The following is a 21,879-nucleotide window of genomic DNA, read 5'->3' as shown; positions in this document are numbered from 1 at the left end:
TTAAAGTCTTATCCAGTCCTAAATCTAATCTTATGAAAAGGAAGATGAGGCAGAGATCCCAGATTTCCTGCTCAGTTTGAAAGTGGGGCCAAGCTAAAAATGTCTCCTAATTAATACCATTAGGAGCTAGTCTCAGACAAAGAGCTTAGTTAGTGGTTTTTTGAATGTATTCTTGACAGACACCAGATTGTTTAAATTACCTAAAAAAATTCTCACACTCTGTTGTTGAAGCATGAGAAAATCATCCAACCCTACTTGTTAAGGCTGGCTCGCCTGTGTACCATACTTGCTGCTGTGCTTGGAGTTTACTCTGGTGCACAGGAGGGCAGAGCAGAGAGGATCCTGAAGGCAAAGACAAGGGGTTCTAGTCTTGGCCGCGAAACCATTGACAAGTCAGGGAAATGACAATAATAATAGCAGCGGCTTCATAGAGAGGTCATAGAGTCAAAAGAGAAGATAAGGACTTTTGCAAACTTTAAAGTACTGTGTTTGTCTGCTAACAGTAGTAGTGCTGATGGTGGTCCTGGTGCTGGTGAAAGTAGCTCTGCTGTGAACTAGCTATGAGATCATGGGGCAAGTCACTTCCCACTAGGGCTGTGTGTCCTGGAGCAAGCTATAACTAGCTCATAAGAGTCTATTGTTAAATTTTTAGTGTGAGCATTTACAGCCTAGGAATAGTGAAGTCTACAAAACAGGGCTTGATTTATTGTTTTGTTGATTGTCTAGACCAGAGATTCCCAAACTTATTTGGCCTACGGCCCCCTTTAAAAAGAATCACTCAGTCCACCCCTGGAAATCTACTTTCTTTAACCATTTAATGGTCTGTTTTTTAATTTTCATCATTTCAAAAATGTATAAATTTTTAAAGATTCATCTTAAATTTAATAATTTATTGCAAATTTATGGGAGTGTTTCCTGTATTGGAATTTTGATAATGCAATAGTGCATCATGTAACTGTACAACATTGTCATTTAAATGTATAGCATCATATTGTAAATAAGTCATTATACACACATATTCCTGCCAACCAGTGCTGGATTTCTCCACAATGCGTGACACTCTCACTTGCCAACACTTGCTTGTTAAGACCTGACAGTAGACTTGACCACTGATCAGTTACATTTTGTGTGTTTATTTGGAAAATAATGTAATCACTACAACTTTAACTCTGTTACATTAACAGATGAAACATGCATGAATGGTTTTTCAAAATTTTCTTCTCTTCTTCTTTCCTTATGCTTCCACTGCCCCCTTATTTTTATGCAATGTCCCCCAATCATATCTGAGGCTACTAATCATTCCAGTGCCCCCTAGGGGGCAGCATCACCCACTTTGGGAAGCTATAGATTTAAGAAAATGTTAATAATGCAGTTTAGACTTTAAAGTACATGTACATTCTTTTAAGGAGAGCCCGGTTGTTAAACATTTACCAGAAAACCCTTATAATGTTCTATAAAAATTTCTTTAGTTTAAGAATAGAGTAGAAGACTCAGATATTGAAGCCATCATAAGATTGGAGGTCTGGGGACTATAATATCCTAACTAACAACTAATATCCATGATCTCATTTGAGCTTCACATCACTGCTTCTTACCTACATGTGCCAGCCCAGGTATGTCCATGGACACACACACGCGTACACATGCATGTACATGCACACACACACGCAACATATTATTCTGTCCTCACAACAGGTCTATGAGGAAGGCAAGGCAGTCTTATTTTGCAAAGGAGAACACTGAGTCCCAGACAAGTAAAATGACTGAACAACAACGTGACAGAGCCAAGTCTAGAACCCAAGTCACAGAACCTCAGCTTCGGAACGACCATTAGAGACACCATCTGTTCTAATCGCTATTAGGCCAGTCTATAAGACTAGCCATTTTATAGGTTTGAGGCTTTGAATGACTGAGGACAACCCTAACTACCTCTTAAGGCATTCTATTTTTGAATAAATATAATTATTAGCAAGTTTTCTCTTCATGGAGTCTAAATTAGCCTCTCTGATTTCTACCCAGTCCTCTTAGTTTTGTCATTTGGGGCCAAGCAAGATAAATCTAATCCTTCTAAATATCCATGATAGCCCTTCAAATATTCAAAGAAAGCAATTCTTGCCTTCGCTAAATCTTCTCCAGTCTTAGTTTCTTCAGCTAATCCTTGAATGACACAGTTCCTCAAGAACCTCTGAACATTTTCTATCTTGTTAGTGTTCTGCCAAAAATGTGGCACTGTTGTACCTGGTTTTCCCATTCCCCAACCTCAGGGAAGTGAGCAGACTGCCAGGTCAGCTCCACCCTCCCCCACTGGGTCTCCGCCCTTTCCCAGTCAGCTCACCTACACAGAGGTGGGCGGGTTTCTGGGTCAGGGATACTTGGTGCCAGCAGAAATTTCAAGGCGTGTACTGACCAATTACTGTTTTTGGCCTCTGCAAGGTTTTGCTAACACAATACCTAACCATTGGCCGTGTGGCCTCCCTTTAAAAAGCTGAGGTTTTACCTGAGATCGCTGCTGTACGACCTGGGACAGTGGGGTGGTACCTCGTCAGCCCGCCACGTGGCCTGATCAGCCAACATGGCGTATAATAAAGGGTCCAATTCTAAACTGTTACTTGGGTCTTGCTTGCATTTTCTGGGTACAACAGCACCAATCATAATAAATAACAGCTAGAAATTATATAGCAAGTTAATGTGTGAAAAACACTTTATATAAACTATCTCACTAGACATTCAACATAAGTCTACAAAGTACCTAACAGTCAATTTTGTCTTAGTCATTTTTGTTGTGGTTCAGTCATTTCTGACCCTTCCTGACTCCATCTGGTATTTTCTTGGCAAAGATACTGGAGTGATTTGCTATTTCCTTCTCCAGCTCATTTTACAGATGAGGAAACTGAGGCAGACAGGGTTAAGTGACTTGTCCAGGGTCACCCAGCTAGTGTCTGAGGCCAGATTTGACCTTAGGTCTTCCTAACTTCAGGTCCAATACACTATCTACTTCATCACCTAGCTGCCCCATGACCATTATATAGATAAGGAAACTAAGGCACAGGGTACCACATGCCAATACACTGCTCTCAGTGTGGGATCTGGAACTAGGTCTTCCTGACTCCAGATCTGTCATTCCAAGACCAATGCTGAGAAATGAGCTCACCATTCTAGAAGTGGTCGGGCTAGACAAAATATCCTAGGTACTATTACCTCCCAGTACTAATCACTATGCCTCTCTCAAAATAGCCTGAGACTGTATTGACTTTCTTGGCTTCCATGTCACACAACAGACTCACATTCAACTCCTAGATCTTTTTGAGACTGATTTCTAGTCATGCTTCCCCCATCTTGTATTGGTGAAGTTAAATATTTTAACCCAGCCAGGACTTTATATTTATTCTTATTGTAGTTGCTATTACATTTAATTTTATTAGATTCTTCCCAACATTCTTCTCTGTTTAAACCCTTTTAGATCCTGGTTTAGCCATCCTATATGGCAGCTATCAACCCAACTTTTCTACTACCTACAAATATTACAAATGCTATCTACGCCTTTATCATTGATTAAAAATGTTGAAACAAGACAGGAACAAACACAGACCCTGGGGAGCTATTAACAACTACTCTTTAGATTTGCACCCATTCAACCAATACAGAATCTACCTAACTGGTCTATTGTCTGGGCCAATTCTCTCTATTTTATCTATTAAAAAAATGTGTGAGCCTTTATCAAATGCTCTCTTCTATCTCTTAGCCAAACTATACCTCATACAGCAGCCCCAGATGGAACATTCCAGTAGCTGTGTCAAAAAAAATAAAAGAAAAAAGCAATTACATTAGTTGTACATAACCTGTTCTTGATGAGGACATACTGGTGAGTTGTGAGCCTTTCTTTCTTTTCTAGGTGTTCATTAATCACAACTTTAATTACATGTTCTAGAATTTTGCCACAAATCAAAGTCAAGTTCAACAGACTTCTAATTTTAAAGCCAATTTACTATGTATACTATACACATGCATATGTACAATCTAGTAACCCTTTTCAATACATAGACATGGATGGAAACACAGCTTGGTGGCTCTCTTAACACACCCTGTTACACAGGTACACACCAGACTAGCTCCCTTTTACGTTGTCTGGCTGAAAAAGGACCTTTTAAAAAATTATTTGTGTTATTTTGAGCACTGGACACAAACCACTTTCCTGCTTTGTATTCCAAATATGCACTGAAACCTGCCACTCAGTATGCTTTCATCCTTGATCTGCATCTGATGTACCTTACTACCCACTCACATTTTTGTCCAATTCTTGTTTAATTCCATATTTAGCTTATTCAGTTTCCAAATGGATCTGTGTCAGTGTGTCTCTCAATCCTTATGTTCCCAGAAGACAAATTCTGGACTATGTCCAGCGGTATGTGGTAAATGTTTAACAATTGGCTGACAGGGATGGAAGCATGGGGCTATGGAAGAGGGGGAAGTAGTCATAACATACTTTTAAGTTTAATCTGCATTACTAATATTTTCTTCATTGCTTTCATAAGTCTAGACAATCAATTTTTAAAAATCAAGCCTTAATTTATTGTATTTGCCCCTTTCTGAGGCGCAAATGTTCACACTAAAAATTTAACAACCAGCTCTCACAATCCAGTTTGAACTGGCTCCAACATAACCCTGGCTACATCCTTCTAAAAACTCAGCTGCTTTTCTCTCTCCCTCCCTCCTTTTTTCCTTACTCCTGCCTTCCCTTCCTTCTTTCTCTCTCCACATACATTTACACACTATATATATATATATATATATATATATATATATATATATATATATATAATGTGTGTATATACATACAACATATATAAATATAAAATAACTATAAATTTATGTATGTGCACACACACACTCTTTAATTTAGAGTAGGATGGGATCTTACAGGCCATCTAGCTCAACCACCTCATTTTATAGATGAAGAAAACAAGGCTCAGAGAGATCACATGATTTGTCTAGAAGCACAGAAGCACAAAATATCAGATGTGAGGTTTGAACCTAGATCTTTCTGGATGAAAGTCAAGCACTCTGTTCACAATGTTACACGATTTCTATTCCAAACTACTCCTTGGAGGCCCAGTAGAAGGCCATTAAAATCCCAGTAAGAATGGGTCCATCCATTTGCCCCCAGATAGCTACAAATACGGAGGCAACTTGATTCACACCAAAACCTTCCTGATCTTTCCATTGCATTTATGTAGGCAATGATCTGTGAAAGGATTAATTTGCTGATCTCATTACCTAAATCAAAAAAGATTTTGCAGTCATAAGAAACATGCTTGCAAGATTTCCCTTGTGTGAACTGAAGGTTAGTGGTTATTTTTTTTCCATCTTCCCCACTCTTTTTGAACTGAAGTCAAAAGGTAATTCTAAGACACATTGAAAATGTATGAAAAAGACCAGACTGTAAGATGTTTGCTTAAAATTCCAATGTCTCTGACAAGCTGGGCTAGAAGCAGACAGTGATAAACACATATACACACACAGAGAGCTTTATCAGTTATTGAGCACAGCAAAAAACTTACCTAATTCCTTTGTTCTGTGCAATACTATGCAGAGAGAGTCTAGACACTGCAGAGATGACCTAAGGGGAAGGCAAAAGAAATGGTTTTGTAATTTGCCAAGAAATAGAAAAATAACAATAATAATGTTTTGTGTATATACAAAAACTGTTGGCTTGGCATATTTTATCTGAATTTTTTTTTAAATAAAAGAAACTCAATGATGGCCAAACTAGTAAATTAATGTGCATGTCTGATCTTCAGGATAAGACATAAGCTTTGACATTTCAAACCAATGACTGCTTCAGAAACATTTTCATGGTAGAGAAGATATCACGTCAAGACAGTGATATAATAATACACCAAGTCAGTACCTTCATGACACTGTACCATTCAAGAGACATTGATCCAAACACGAAAGGGCTTTCTAAAAGGAGAGTGGTTGGGAGACTATTCCCCTCTCCCTTACCTTTCCCTAACCTTAATCACTACTCAATTAGATACAGATAACACTTCTCTCCCCAATAATGCAAGTATTGTACACACAGTTTCTCACATTTCTTTGAAAGAGTATGAGGGAGGAAGGAGGAGGAGACACCAGAAATCATGGGGAAAATGAGTCATAGGAAGAATATCTGATTTATAGGGTCCCACACAGTAGTCATTTGCCCTCTACAGTTAGAATAATCCATGCTATTGTGTCTATAACTGAGAGTTATGCAGTACATTGGATGAGACCAAATGTACATTTATGGCTTCAAAAATCAAGTGGTTTTCAATGGACAAATGAGCAAAGAATAAGAGTAAACGGTTCCCAGAAAAATGTAAATACCCTGAAAACTGGCAAAGATGACAAAAGATGGAAATAATCAATGTCAGAGGGGTTTCAATAAGACAGGCACATCATCACACTCTTGGTATACATTGTTAAATTGGTCCAAACATTCTGGAAAATAATATGAAATTATGTAAAAGGAAAAGTGAACAAAGAGTCCATCATCTTTAATCCAAAGAGGTTACTCCTAGATGTATATTGCAAAAAGGTGAAAGACATCGATACATTAGAATATTATATGAGATATTTGCAAAATGCTTAGCAAAGTGCCTAGACACAGTAGACATTATATAAATGCTTATTCCCTCTCTCCCTCAAATGAGATGATGAATAGAAAGCACTTTGCAAATCTTGAAGTCCTATATAAAAGTCAGTCATTAAAAGGGGTAGCTAGGTGGTGCAAAGGATAGAGTGCTGAGCCTGGAGTCAGGAAGACTCAGACACTTAAGAGCTATGTGACTCTGGACAAGTCACTTAAACTTTTTTTTAGCCTCACTTTCCTCATCTGTAAAATGGGAATAATAATAGTATCTACTTCCCAGAGTTGTGGTAAGGATCACATGAGATAATATGCACTTAGTACAGTGCCTGGCACATAATAAAATGCTATGTAAATGTTAGCTATTACTAATATTATTAATATTTACAGCATCTTTTTACAGTGGCAAAGACTGAAAATAGAGTCATTGCCCATTGACCAGGGAATACCTAACCAAATGGTACATGAATATAATGGCAGATTGCTGTGCCATGAAAAACAGAGAATTCAAAGAAACTTGGGAAGACATATAAACTAATGCAGATAGGAGTGGAGTGAGAAAAAACAAAATATACACTGACTATGACATATAAACAGGAGGGGGGGAAAGAGAAAATGAATTGAATGCTGTCTCATTATATTGATCACTCTTGGCTCCCTTCATGACAGAAGTAGAAGTCTATGGATGCTGGGAAAAATGGTTATCAAATAACCAAATACTGGGGAGATCCAGGATGTTTTCCCTTCCTCATTTGAAGGCTTGGTTCTCTGAAAGGCAGGACAGATGATGAGATAAAATCTTGGAGTTATTACCCCATCCAACCAGAAAATCTAACAAAGAATTTTAATCTAAGGTGAATTCTGTCTCATCTTTTTCCACTTAGCCAGATCTAAGCAGAGGTTTTGTCTAGATCAATCTAGGCAGAGCAGTGTAGATAAGAAATAAATCTCTTTATCTAAGACTGAGTTTTCAGCCAAGTTCCCCATCCCCTCACTGGAATAAACTCACCTCCACTTATTTATTCATTCTTCCCATTGTTAACCAATCAGAATTGGTTGCCGCCCTCAGGAATATCCACTCTTCCAAGGGCATTTAAGCGCTGAGTGGGTTCCATGGACTGGTCTTTGACATTTGAGAGTGCCACTGACCCCGTTTATTGTTTTGAGCATGACTAATAAAATGATTAATTACCCAGAAACTGTTTCTCAAACTTTTTATATGCCACAACATAGAGTATCACATATGCTGCCCCCAGCTCAAAACATCAAGCAGAAACAAAAGAAAACAATCACTTTATGAAAGAGTTTTAACTAGAAGATCACAAAGGTCTCTCTCTAGCTCGATATCCTAAGATTCTCTCATAATTGCTAGAGTTGTTAGATTAAATCTAACCCCTACCATGGCTAACAATGGTATAGCCTAGAGCTCACTTAAAGAATGTCAGAGCAGAACAAGAACTTGGAATACTGACACAAAAGAGCTGAGAGATACACTGGAAACCATCTATTCCAAACCCATCATCTGACTAAGGACATTGACTGGGAGAGTGGGGGTGGGGCAGCACTGTGATGGGTATATTTTTTGAATCAGTCTAACAACAGGATTCCATTGTTGGAATCTTCTCTATTTCCTTAAATATGAGCCAATAACTTTGCCATGGAGATGGCCTAACCTTAGCTCCTAACACTTATTTAATGTGCTTGTCAGCAATTAAGGGTAGCATTTATTTAGAACTGTTTTTGGAGATAGTTGATAAATATGTTTTGGACAATGGAACAAACTGCACTGCTAATACCCCTGTATCTGTTCTCATGTCAGTTTTAAAGATGTCATGTAGGAGGTACAAAGACTGAGTTCTTAAAAAAAATGCATGTTCTGCCTTTTATTCTGCCCAGGAGGAAAATTCTTCATCAACCCATTGGGATGCTCAGCTGTCATGGCTTGCTCTAACATATAAGCCTGATCCCAGAGCTCCTAGCTGCTGGGCTGTTTCCACTTGGCTATGTGAACTGTCACCTACAGTTTGTAAAGAGGTCAGTGGTAAGTATGTGTTATTAAGCAAAGGCTGATGCTTAAATGGGGTTAAATTTACCAAACAGGAAGAAAACCATCCTCTGACCTCAGGCAACCAAGGCCAGAGGCTTGCCAGCTGCTTCTGCTCTGTGTCGGCCTGGTTTTGAGATGTGACAAGCAAAGAAATGTGTGCTCCCCAAGAGTGACCCCAACCTCAGCTGTCTCTGCTGACTCTTACATGTCATTGGGGTGAGATGAGGGCTATGTTCCCAAAGAGAACCAGAGATCCCCACAGAGCACCACAAAATTGCCCTAGTCCCAGATTACAGAACCCAAGTATGTGAAACACTGTCCAAGAAGGTTAATACTTATAAAGGAAATAAAAGTATGCAGTCAAAGGCCATCATGTTAGATCAACTCAAGCCACTGGAATGGGAAAACTCATGACATCCCATTCCAAAGTATAGCATGAGGATTCATCTGTTGCTCTGCTGAGATGTTCTCCCCAGTGCTCCTCTAAGGATCAGACTTAGAAATACAAAACCTTCCCTCATTGAACACTTTTTAAACAAATGGTAAATTAGGATGTTTTGTTTGTTTCGTTTTGCTTTCTTTGCGTGGTGCCACCTATTGAAGGAGTTGAAGAAATACATACTTTATGGAAGAAAAACTTAATCCTTTGAACTCAAAAATTCCAAGGAGGGAAGGGGGGAGAGAGGGAGGGAGGGAGAGAGGGAAGGAAGGAAGGAAGGAAGGAAGGAAGGAAGGAAGGAAGGAAGGAAGGAAGGAAGTCTATTAAATGCCTACTATGCACCAAGAACTGTGCTAAGTAATTTACAAATATGATTTCATTTGATGTTCACAATAACTTTGAGGCAGCTGCTTTTCTTATCCCCATTTCAGAGATGAGGAAAGTGAGACAAACAGAAGTTAAGTGACCTGGGTCATACAGCTAGTAAGTATCTGAGAGATTTGAACTCAGGTCTTCCTGATTCTAAGCACAGTGCTCTATCTACTGTGCCACCTAGCTGAGGAGGGGTTTAAAAAAAAACAGTCTTCAGGTGATGATGTTTACAGTGACTGACAATAACTCCCTTGCATGCATTCAGCACTTAATAAATGTTTATTAAATGAGAAATGCTTTAAAGCTTGTGAATCATTTTATATGCTACCTCATCTGATCCTTACAATAATAATGATGAGGATTAAGTGCCATTATTATCCCCATTTTACAAATTAGGAAACTGAGACTGAGAAAGTTATGAAGCTAGTTGTATCTGAAGCAGAACTTAAATTCAGGTCTTTCTGATTCCAAATCCAGTGCTCTATCCATTGTGCCTCCTGGTTGCCTGATCTCAGAGGCAACAGAAGACTTAGATCCAATAAAGAGAAAAAACAAAGAACAGGCAATAAAGTGTCAAGAAGAAGGATCACAGACACTTAAAATTCAACAAATATTAAATGCCCAGCATTTAGTGCCAAGCACAATCCGAAGTGTGTGAGATGCCAAGTGTCTGATTTCATGTGGTTACAAGTTATAGTCTACTGGAAATCTCTCTCTCTCTCTCTCTCTCTCTCTCTCTCTCTCTCTCTCTCTCTCTCTCTCTCTCTCTCTCTCTCTCTGTCTCTCTCTCTGTCTCTCACCCCCCTCTGTTTGTCTCTCTCACACACACACAAAGATAGAGAGACAGAGAAACAGAGAGAGAGAGAGACAGAGACAAATGCTATTTGATGTTCTTTGAAAATAATATTCATCTTCTGCCTTGATGCCTTCCCACTGACTGCTCCTTCCCTACCCCCCACCCCCCACTCACCCCCTGCCTGGAATGCTCTCCATCCCCCCTCCACTTCTTAGAATCCCTTTCTTCCTTTAAAACTCAGCTTGCCTCTCACCTTCCACAGCAAGCCTTTCTCACTCTCCTCCACTCTGACAATAGCACCTTCTCCAAGACTATCTTTCATCTACTCTGCCTGCATCTTGTCTGTACCTCTTTATTTATACGTTGTCTCCTCCACACAGATGCCAGCGGTCATTGAAGAAAGGGACTATTTTTTTTTCTTAGTTTCTCCTCAGCACTTAGTGCCTGGCACAGAGTAAGCACTTAATAAATGCCTGTAGATTGATTGATTAAACTATAATATACAACAGTTCACAATAGATGCATTAGAGAGGAAATGAGAGGGAGGGCCATTATCAAAAAGGAGAATTTGAGAAGGTTTCACATAGCAAGTGGAATTTGAATTTTTCATTAAAGAATGGCTAAATAATCAACAGGAAAAGGGGAGAATTGAACACTGAAAGCACAGGGAATAAGAACACAGAGAAAGGCACAGAGATAGGAGAGTTGATGATTGATGTATTTGGCACAGACAGTAGACAAACCAATTGGAGAAAAGCATACATGGGGGTCATAAATGTAAGATAAAGCTCTAAAGGTAAGCAGATAACATAGAACTTTGAATGCCAGGCAAAACAGTAAAAATCTAATTTAGGGGGCAATTGAAGATCTTTGATCAGAGGAATGGCATGACTAGATCTGTGCATTCAAAAACTTACTCTGGCAGTGATGTGAAGAGCAGATTGGAAGAGAGAGAGAGAGCAGAGGGAAGAAGATCCGTTGGAAGAGTATCACAAAGGTCCAGGTGGCTAACAGTGGTCCTTGGCTATAGGAGGTGAGGAAATGGATAGGAGGAGAAGCTGAAAAAGTAAAATCAACACGACTTGGCAATTGATTAGATAGGACTGGTGAAGAAAGAGGCAGAAATAATTTCAGCTACAAACATAAATGAACATGGATGTCAACAGAGAGACAGGGTAAAATCAGAAAGAAGGGCAAGTTTAGGGAGAAAAATACAAAAAGCTCAATGTTGGACATGTAGAAGTTGAGGTGGTAATGGGACAGGCTAAGTGGTTTCAAATTAAAATAGAAATAGATCCCTGAAGGCAGCATACTGACGTAGAAAACTACAAATTAACATTACCTATGTTGTACTATATTTTTATTTATTTTTTTAAACATTTTCCAGATACCTTTGGCATAGGATATAGAGCACTAGACCTGAAACCAAGAAGCTAGAGATCCAATCTGGCCTAAAGCACTTACTAGGTAGATAAGTAGGTCTTATAGCAATTCATTTAATGTCCCTCTGCCTAAGTTTCTTTCGGATGGAGATAATAATTGCACCGAGCTCTTAGAGTAGTTGTCAGAAGAAAATGTAATTGCAAACCACTGCTGTCATTATCATCCAGTAACCTAAGGGCAATATGGGTTGAAGAGACTGAAGGCTTTCCAGAGGAGGGAGGGATTCAGATATATCCTGAAGCTGGGGTAGGATTTAGACTGAAAAGGAGAGTGGAAAGACATACCAAGTAAGAGGAATAGTATGGGCAAGGACAGAAGTCCAGTTTAAATCTCCCACTAAATCACCTTATAGACAAATTTGCAAATAATTTTTCCATTAAGTATCATTAAACCTTGTATCCTCTGTTATTGATAGGAACAGTTTCTCCAACATCCTCTCCAGGATGGACAAGATATTTTTTATTTCAACCTCCACATTGTTGTTCAGTCACTTTTTTTCAGTGTGTCAAATCTTTATGGCCCCATTTGGGGTTTTCTTGGCAAAGATTCTCAGGTGGCTTGCCATTTTCTTCTCCAGCTCATTTTACAGATGGGGAAACTGAGACAAACAAGGGTAAGTAACATTCCCAGGGGCATACAGCTAGAAAGTGTCTGAGGCCAGATTTGAACTCAAGATGAGTCTTCCTAACTCCAAACCCAGCACTCAATCCACTGACCTGCCTAGTTGCCCATAAATATCTTTAGTTAAAGCTGTTCTTGGTAGTCAGTATATACTTTATGCTTAAAGTGGATATGAATCATCTATAGGGTAAAGTAGAAATGTTGCCATAAGCCTCCACCCACCTCCAACCCCCTCTATCCACCCTTTCACCTAGCTGTCCTTGGGTTCAGAAGACAGGGGTTTAAATTTCACCTTTGTCAGCACCTATGGGATCTATAGATCACAGAAAGACACAAGTTTAGATCTTGCTTAAACAAGTCACCATCTCTCAGTTTCCTCATCTATAAAATGAAGGCCTTTAAATTCCCTTCAAACTCTAATTCTGTGATCCCATGATGCCACAGACATCCAAAGACCTCTACCTCACTGGCCAGCAGGAGGTAGGAGACTCAGCATAGTTCCTCAAAGGGGAATTTGTTACACTTGGTGAGTTCTACACTACACAAGGGCAATCAAATCTTGGCAAGTGTGTAATTAAGTCCCTGCTGAAACCATTGGCAGTCACTGACTAGTGATGCTAGGCCACCTTACATCTTGGCCAGAAAGATGGAGACATTTGACACTATTTACTCTCCCCTCCCCAACCTGACTTGAATTATCCCTGACAGGAACAGGATACTGTCAGAAAGTTATTCTTTGTTCAAGCCCAACCTGACCTGACAAGAAGGAAAAGAGAGAAATTGAAGCATGAAATGTTCCATCCTGGTGCACCATTGCCAGAAGCCTGTGCATTTGTGGCTTCTGCTAAGTCTTCAGGACGCTCAGTCGAGACTCCCAACATGACAAGTTTTCAGAGGGCTGTCATAAGGAAGAGGAATTACACTTGTTATGCTCTGCCCCAGAGGGAAACACAAGAAGCAATAGATGGAAATAAGAGGGAGGCAGGTTTGGGGTCAATATGAAGAACTTGGTGGAAATTAAAGTTGCCCAAGGTCAAATGAGCTGCCCCTTAGAGGAGCAAGTTCCCCTGTCTGAGAGCTTTCCATTGGAAGCTGCGTACTTCTTATTAGGGGCATCAGGTACAGATAGAGCTAGAAAACATGTGAGGTCCTTCCACATCTTAGAGTCTGTGAATATTCTCTGGCTGCTCCCTAAAGTGTCTGGAACCTCCCTGATCTCTTTAGAAGTTCCAGGCCTCCAGTTACAGCAGGGACCTGAACAGTTTCATACAGGGTGTTATGTGAGGTCTGAGGAAAGAATGACCCAAGCCTCAGATGAGGCCCAACACACAGAATAGTCAATTGCAGAAGGAAAAGTGCCTGATAATTATTCATTTTATGAAGGATTCACCATGGGCTTCTTTAACAAGCAAGTCCCCCTAGTATATTTATCACAGAATTTGATTCATATAAATTTAACTTAGGCCAAACTGGCACTGTACCAGCCAATATGTATCTTATATATTGGAGAAAAGAAACCCTCACCTAAGTGTTTTGTTCATACCCAGTTCCTAAGAGAAATCCTTTCGAAGGAAGAACTTGGAAAGAAATAGGGATACTCATTGGTAGGGGTGAGAAGGGGAGCCCTTTCAGGTCATGGAGGACAGCCTGTACAAAGGCAATGATGCAAGAGATGGAATGTTGTAGGTGTAGCAGGCCAGTTTGGGTTAGGCAGCAGACTGAATGAAGAAGAGTGAGTCTGGTAAGGTAATCTAAACCAGATTGTAAGGGACGTTAGAGACCAAATAGAATCATTTGTATTTTATCCTAGAGGCAATAGGGAGCCTCTGAGGCTTCCTGAGCCAGGGAATGAGAGTCCAATGTGTTCTTTAAAAATATCATTTTGCCAACAGCACAGAAGTTGGATTGGACAAAAGGTGACTAATACAGCTCTTGATTACTCCACGGGTTATGAGGGACCATAATATTATTTCATGGTTTTAAAACCCAATAACTACTGGTTCCTGGGAGACCATGATGAAGTACACAGCAACTCAAATCAGAGATACTCAGAGCAAAGTCCACAGACCTAGAAGAACTCCCAGGGTTCCTTGCAGTACCGATGTTTTATAATAAGACAATATTTCTTCCTTGCTTCTGGGCTACAAGATTTAACATATGACCACTAATAAAAACCAAGCTTCATTAATGTCTCATCAAAAACAATGTTGTTCTTCCCACTAATTCTGGTTAGTATTCTTTGTTTAAAATTTCAGCAAAGAAGGGAGAGTAGAAGATGAACTATTGGTCCACTGGAATGGTTCACAGATTGGGGGGAGGCGGTGGCAGTTGGGAGAAGGGTCTCATACATTAAGGTTCAATTTTCTCAATTTGAGGATTCTCCAGACATGGTTCCTAGGAAACTAATCCAATCTATCTCCTTTGTGATCCTGTCACATGCAGCACTGTGAAGGCCAAGCTCTCCTGCCTAGGAGACTGCAAAAACACCCAGTTTTCATTGTAGCCTAGTGGAGAAAGTGGTCATCCTAAATACCTCTGGGTATATCATCACCAAAACTGAACCTCACTTTCCATATTCATCAATTAGGGAAAATAGCATTTAATCTTTCATAGAGGCATTATGTGAGTCAAAGAAGATAAATGCATATAAAAGTTCTTTAAAATGTTTAATATGTTCTACAAATATGACAATTTTATGAGATTTAGAGAAATCTAAACATGTTGGCTAGAATATAGCACTAACAAGGTCAAGATCATAGGCTGGATCTGCTCCGGCCAGTAACCTTGACTCTGCTCCATGGCCAGAGTGTGCATCCTAACTTTTGCTAATGACTTTGCAAATATTCTAATCAGGTCACTAGGGGCCTGCCCAGGAGGTTATGAGTGAAATAAAGTAACTCTTTGCTTAAGCTGGAGGGGTAGAGTGAACCCAACTGGCTATAAGGAGACCTAGGCTTGAGTCTCCAAAGGTCTGCCATTTACTATGCCACATGACCTTGATCAGATTACATAACCTGAGTCTCACTTTCCTCGTCTGTAAAACTGAATTGTAATGTCTTCACTACCCACAGTACCAGACTATCATGAATCTGTAGCATGTGAAATGGACAACGGTAGCCCTTCAAAGACATGTCTGAGACACCTTGACAAACTATAAGTCTCACCAATCAAGATGCAAAAGTGTCATGTAGGACTTAGCCAGCAACAAGCCTGCAAATCCTTGCACAAAGTTAGTGCAGATGGAGACAATGGAGTGAGAGAATCAGTGATACATTCAATACTCTTCTACTTCGTTACAACAGAGGATTCCTTTGTGCCCTTTCTGTTAATTTGAGACTCATTTAAAACCCCTGCAACTAACAAGACTTTAGATGATTCTGGTTTTCCTCCTCTGTTAATAAAGATTTCTGGTGTTTTTAAAAATAGGCATGTGTGTGTATGTGTGCATGCATTTCTCTGTATAGAACACACACATACACACACACACACACATTTTTTTTTATGTTGTCTTTATGTTGTCTCCACTGGCCATCAGCCTCTACCTCTACCTCAGGAGAGGCAAGGAAACATGCTTTACCTACAGTGATGACAATGTTTTTTTAACAGATCACTCAAATATAATAGCTTCCATTAAAGTATCTCTTTTTTCCTATAAAAGAGATACTTTAAAGCAGGATAAGATTTGGTGGTTAATCAATTCAACATATACTTATTTCCCCTGCCTCCAATGAATTTTTGTTGTTCAGTAGTATATGACTCTTCCCGATCCCATTTGGGGTTTTCTAAGCAAAGATGCTGTAGTAGTTTGCCATCTCCTTCTCCAACTCATTTTTACAGAGGAGGAAACTGAGGCAAACAAGGGTAAGTAACTTTCCGAGGGTCATGTAGCAAGTTAAGTGTAGCCAGATCTGAACTCAGGAAAATGATTCTTCCCAACGACTTCCATTTATTCCTCAAGGAGGGAAACATGTTTCTTCCTTTTTTTCTGTAGACCAAGATTGTTCATTTTAAGTAATCTGAGTTTGGTAGCATTTTACTATTGTTTTAGTTTACATTTTTGTAGGTATTGTGAATATCATTTTTCTTGATACGTCTTACTATACTTTGCATTAATTTTCCCATAGTTCTCTGAATTCCTCATATTCTGAATTTCTCAGGGTATAATAACATCCCATTATGTCCATTGAACACATGTTGTTCAGTCATTCTCCAATCAGTGAGCATATGATCACTTTCCTTTTTTTTTCCCTACCAAATGTGGGGGCCTGTGCTTATGAAAAATGACACAATTTCTTCCTTCATATAGATTACAACTAGCTAGGAAGAATATAACATGTACAAAAATGGAACCATTAATGCTAAAGATAGAAAAAGACAGTACCTAATGGAAGCAAAGTGTAAAATGTTTGGGGGAAAATTTAGGATGGTGAGATGGGGGGAATCAGGGAAGGCTTCATGGAGGAATTAGCATCTTAACTGAGTCTCATAGGAAGAAAACGATTTCAATTGGGTGAAATGAGGAGGAAGGACCATGGTTTGCTTGAATGCATGGAGCTAAAACATGGCAGGAGATGAGGGAAAGGCTAGAAATTCTAATTTGACTGGAAAAGAGTTCACAGGAAGGGAAAACACATAGAATAATGCAGGAGCAAGAAGATGGAACCAGAGTGCTGGATGAGTTTAAGTGCTAGACTAAGGAATTATTCATTGGGGGGGGGGGGGTTTTACAGGGTTAGGGAACATGTGGCCCTCTAGGTTCTCAAGTGTGGTCTGACTCAGTCAAAGGGCCTCAAGGTCGCAGGTTCCCCACCCCTGGCATGGCAGAACTCCCCTTCGAGTAAGGAAGATGGGAGTTAAACTTTCACTTTAGAAACCTACTAGCAGTGTGACCCTGGGCAAATCACTTAATTTCTCTGTGCTCCAGGAAACTCTCTAAGGCTATAACTTGCAGAGAAGTTGCTGACCCACTTTGGTAAAGGGAATCTCCACACCTGGGAGTCTCCTAAATCTAAGAAATCACAGGCTCAGTTCCTATCACTACTTACATGAATGAATAAAAGAATGAAAAAAAATTTACGCTAACTACTCACCAGATAAAAAAATCAAAAGCAAGATTGTCACTGCCCACATACTAATGGGGGAGACAATACAAAGGGAGCATTGGCAAGGAAAGGGGATAAGGGGATTGTGCTTTGAGAAGTCAAAGAGATGATGATGACAGTTGTTTGACATTTCTTTTCCAGAGACAATGGTAGTATATATAGATTTGGAGCACCAGGCAAAGATGATCAGGAGGAAGATGGTGCCAAGGAGTGCTGAGCAAAGTGGCTTAGCTTCTCCCAGGCATGACCTCCGAAAATCTGGTTCAAACGGCAAAGGAGCAGCAAGTGGAAGGATGGAAAACTGCAGGAACATGTGGAGGAGGTTGCAAAGCCCCTACCAGCTGAGTGGACCCTCTTTATTTTACCCTGATTCAATTAAACAAGGATTTACAAAGTATCGACTATGTGCTGGGCACCACGCTGGGCGGAGACTCTTGGCACCCTCTTCCAAGGCTCTCTAGCACCAACCACAGTATCAGGCACATAGAGTAGGTTCTGATGAGTAAAACTAACAAATCCCCTGCCTAGTTTCATTATTTGAATTTGCACTGCATATTTCCATTGGATTGGAACCAATTGCCATATTTTACATAATTATAACTTTGAACAGTGAGTGAAAATTCAAATACATGAGACCACCTCAGGAGATTCATTATTCATACTAATCTGAACCTAGCTATAGTAGGAACTTAAGATACAAAGATGATAGCTAGTTAACTATAGCATTTATATAATACCTTAAGGTTTACAAAGCACCTTACATATATTATTTGATCTTCAAAACAAACCCAGTAAGGTAGGTGCTATTGTTAACACTATTTTATAGATGAGGAAATTGAGTCAGAGATTTCTGACATGCCCAGAGTTTAAAGTGCCAGTAAGTAGCAGAAGCTGGATTTGAACTCAGGTCTTCCTGACTAGGTGGTACAGTGAACAGAGCACAAGGTCTGGAGTTAGGAAGACCTGAGTTCAAAAACAGCTTCAGACACTAGTTTTGTGACAATGGGCAAGTTACTTAATTCTTACTTTGAACAGTCTATGGATACCAGAGCTATAGTCAAGGCACTCACTTCTTGTTTAAATCTATATATGTCCTTGATAATAACTTGAGTAAAAATATCTTGGATGGGCATTGCTCAAGAACAATGGGTGATCTGTACACAGAGATGAAAATAGGAAGAGAATAAGTTGAATTGTGGTCAAGAAAATGCCCAAGTCCTTTCACTGATCTCTAGCCACACACACACACACACACACACACACACACACACACACACAATATGCATCTTCTTAATACCAATATTCTCCCACTGATGCTATATGGTAAAAAATCACAAGGCACTACAAACTCCAAACAATCAAAATTACAAGCAATCCAAAATATGATGGAGAACACTCATGGGGTATGTTACATAAGCTGTAGCATATTACTGAAGATGATGTGGGTAGGATGTAACAGACACCATATTTAAGATCTGTTTTGCAAACAATGAAAATATTTTCCATCAGACAAGGCCAGGAGCAGTGATGCTTATAAGATGGAATGACAGAAGTCCCAAAGATAGAGTCTCCATATTTTTATGTTCTGATGGCAAAAAGCAAGCAGAGAGAAATGACCAAATTAGCACGGACAAAAACTGATCTTCCAGCAATCCTGTTTGCCACCTCTTTTCTAGTTCAGTGCCAGTGTAATGTTGCTGACTATTTCTCTTTCCAATGACTTTGACAAATGGCAAGGGAAAAAAAGGTGATTTCTGGTCATGTCACACTTCAGAGAGTAGAAAACACTCAGAATCAAGAAAGAGAGAGAAAAGACAGTTGAAAAAAAACAAGTGGATACTAGTTTGGCTACAGAAAATTTTGGGAGCTGACTAGGATGGCAACATTGCATAAGGAGAAAGCAACGGATTTGAAGTCAGAAAACTTTGGTTCAAGTCCTCACCCTGCTACCCAATCTCTTTCAGCTCTAAATCTTTGATCCAAAAATCACATGTTGATAGAAACTATAAATTTTGATCCTTAGGATCTTGGAGTATGGATTCAAATCATAGGATAAAGGGACAAGGTGTCATGAGACCTTTGAACAATATCAAGGAAATTAAGCAGAAAGTAAGCTAGGTGATGCAGTAGATAGAATGCTGGGCCTGGAGTCAAGGGAAGACTGGAGTTCAAATCTGGCCGTAGGAACTTATTAGCTGTGTGACCCTGGGAAAGTCATATAACCTATTTGTCTCAATTTCCTAATCTGTAAAATGAGTTGGAGAATGAAATGGCAAATCACTCTAGTAACTTTGCCAAGAAAATCCTGAACATGGTCACAAAGAGTCAGACATGACAAAAAACTACTGAACAACAACAATAATGGCAAGAGGTCCCAGGTCAATAGAGGATCCATCCAGAGTTACTGAGAATGACCTGGCCAAAGATTCAGTAAAGAAGACAGAGAAGGAGCAGTTAGACAAGTAGAGGAGAGCCAGAAGAGAGCATGATGACAAAAAATCTAGAGGAGAGAATATCCATATCCAGGAGAAAAGGGGTTCACGAACCTTCCTGGACATCAATTCCATATCTATAAAATAAGGATAATATTGCCTGCAATACCTACATCACAGGGTTACTGTGAGGCCCAAATGAGATAACAACTATAACATCCTTGGCAAACTTTAACATCACCTATCAATTACACCAAAGAAAGTCCTAGACAAAGGATTCTGCTTTATACATAATTAAATGTATTAGAGGGGAAAATTCACTAGAATTAAAATTTTCTCATGGAATCTCTGACAGTGTTGTACAAAAGCCCAGTGTTTCACAGCACACAATTTTTGAGAACTGTTATTTTGCTTGTTGGTTGACATCCATTGACCTTTCTGAGCCTTGGTTTCCTCATCTGTAAAATAAGAGCACTGGATTAGACGATCTCTAAATCCCACAATTTTGGATGTTAAGAAAGATAATTCTGTGATGGTGACATCCTTAGCCATATTGGGAGGGGGGGGAGAATAAGTCAAGTTTCTCTTACATGAAACAGTTAAAAGAATCTAACATTTTACCATCTTTGTCACTAAAGAGTCCCACTGAAGAAGACAAGGAAGAGAAGTCCTAACTGATAACAGAAATAGAGATCAAACCAGAAATCATTTCATCTCTCAAGACAGAATTCTCTTGTTATTGGATTATATGAATGAGTGTTTGTTTTTAAAGCCTTTCATTTTAGGGCTTTAGAAACCCACCCAATGTGATAAACGTTTATTAAGACAAGGAACAGCTAGGCAGGATTCACACAAAGACAAAATGAAAAATGGGCCTTGCCCTCAAGAAGTTTATGTTCTATGGAGGGGCAGGGCAGGACAGGATGATCCAATGGTAAATAATAAAGTATATACAAAATACTTTGAGTAGGAGGGAAAGAGTGCTAATAGGGGAAAACATCTCCCCTTTCTCTATGTCCTAGATTGCTTAAGTGATTTGGGGTCTCCAGTTTCCTGGAATGAAAAATATCACTGAATATATTTTTATTGATCACCTACTATGTGCATGTCCTTGTACAGAGTTGAGTAAAACATGACCTCTCTCTCTGCCCTTATAGACTCCTCCTCCAGAATGCACCCCTACTAAGTTCCAGCTCCTCATGCTAATGCCTTGGTCTAGCCATGGAATTCATACCTAGAAAGCAGTCTCCCTGCTCCCTCCCTTCCTCCCCCCCCCCCCCCCTCCGTGGTTTCTCCTTCTGATTGGATAGATACTCTCAGATTCTCCATTTAAGGAGGATGCCCAGGCCAGCACAGTACTGGGAGGATGCTCAGCAATATTCAGAACTTCTTCTACCTTCCTCACCACACCCACTTACCTACAATCTTTCTCCAATTAGAATGTAATTCCCTGAAGGAAGGGATTATCTGTCTTTCTGCTTATATTTGTATTTCAACATTTAGTAAAGTGGCTGCCACTTGGTAAACACTAAATAAATGCTTGTTTACTGTCTGACAGACAATAAGGAGAGGAGCTGAGAGACAGAACCAGAGATGGAAAGAAATGAAAACAGAGGGGAAAGGAGAGGGAAAGGTGGGAAATGATGAGGGAAAAGAAGAAGAAGGGGGGAAAAAGGGAAAAAGAGAAGATAAGGGAAACTTTTTTTTAATGGACTTTATTCAAATAATTGAATCTCAGTCCTATAGGGCATAATGGAAGAATACCTTTAAAGTACCTGAAGAGAGAAGTAAAGAATTCCCCAGAACTAGGACCCCAGACCCCAGGCTCAGCTGAGCAAAGGATTTTGTTTGGTATATGCTAGGATCTTGGATATTTTCCTGATCCATTGACTGTCTGCAGTGACATCCTCCCTAACTCACCAATTCTGACTCGGGGGAATAAAACAATGATTACTGCAGACACAACTCCATTATCCTCAAGTACCTGATACACTGGGAC

General features: G+C 39.6%; 1 protein-coding gene across 1 annotated transcript in view; it reads right to left on the bottom strand.

Annotated features, from left to right (window-relative positions):
- Positions 1 to 21,879, bottom strand: part of VAV2 (vav guanine nucleotide exchange factor 2) — a 469,223-nt gene that overhangs the window by 204,613 nt on the left and 242,731 nt on the right. The window contains exon 3 of the mRNA XM_069069239.1: positions 5,559 to 5,617. Within this exon, the coding sequence (XP_068925340.1) occupies positions 5,559 to 5,617 (59 nt within the window). The remainder of the gene's footprint in view (positions 1 to 5,558; positions 5,618 to 21,879) is intronic.

This window comes from Petaurus breviceps, unplaced genomic scaffold (genome assembly GCF_028583685.1).
Source record: "Petaurus breviceps papuanus isolate PSGF00001 unplaced genomic scaffold, PetGlider_PUasm1.0 90779, whole genome shotgun sequence".
Lineage (NCBI taxonomy): Eukaryota > Metazoa > Chordata > Mammalia > Diprotodontia > Petauridae > Petaurus > Petaurus breviceps.
The sequence above is the reverse complement of the archived record's forward strand: the minus strand, read 5'-3'. Positions and strand labels throughout refer to the sequence as shown.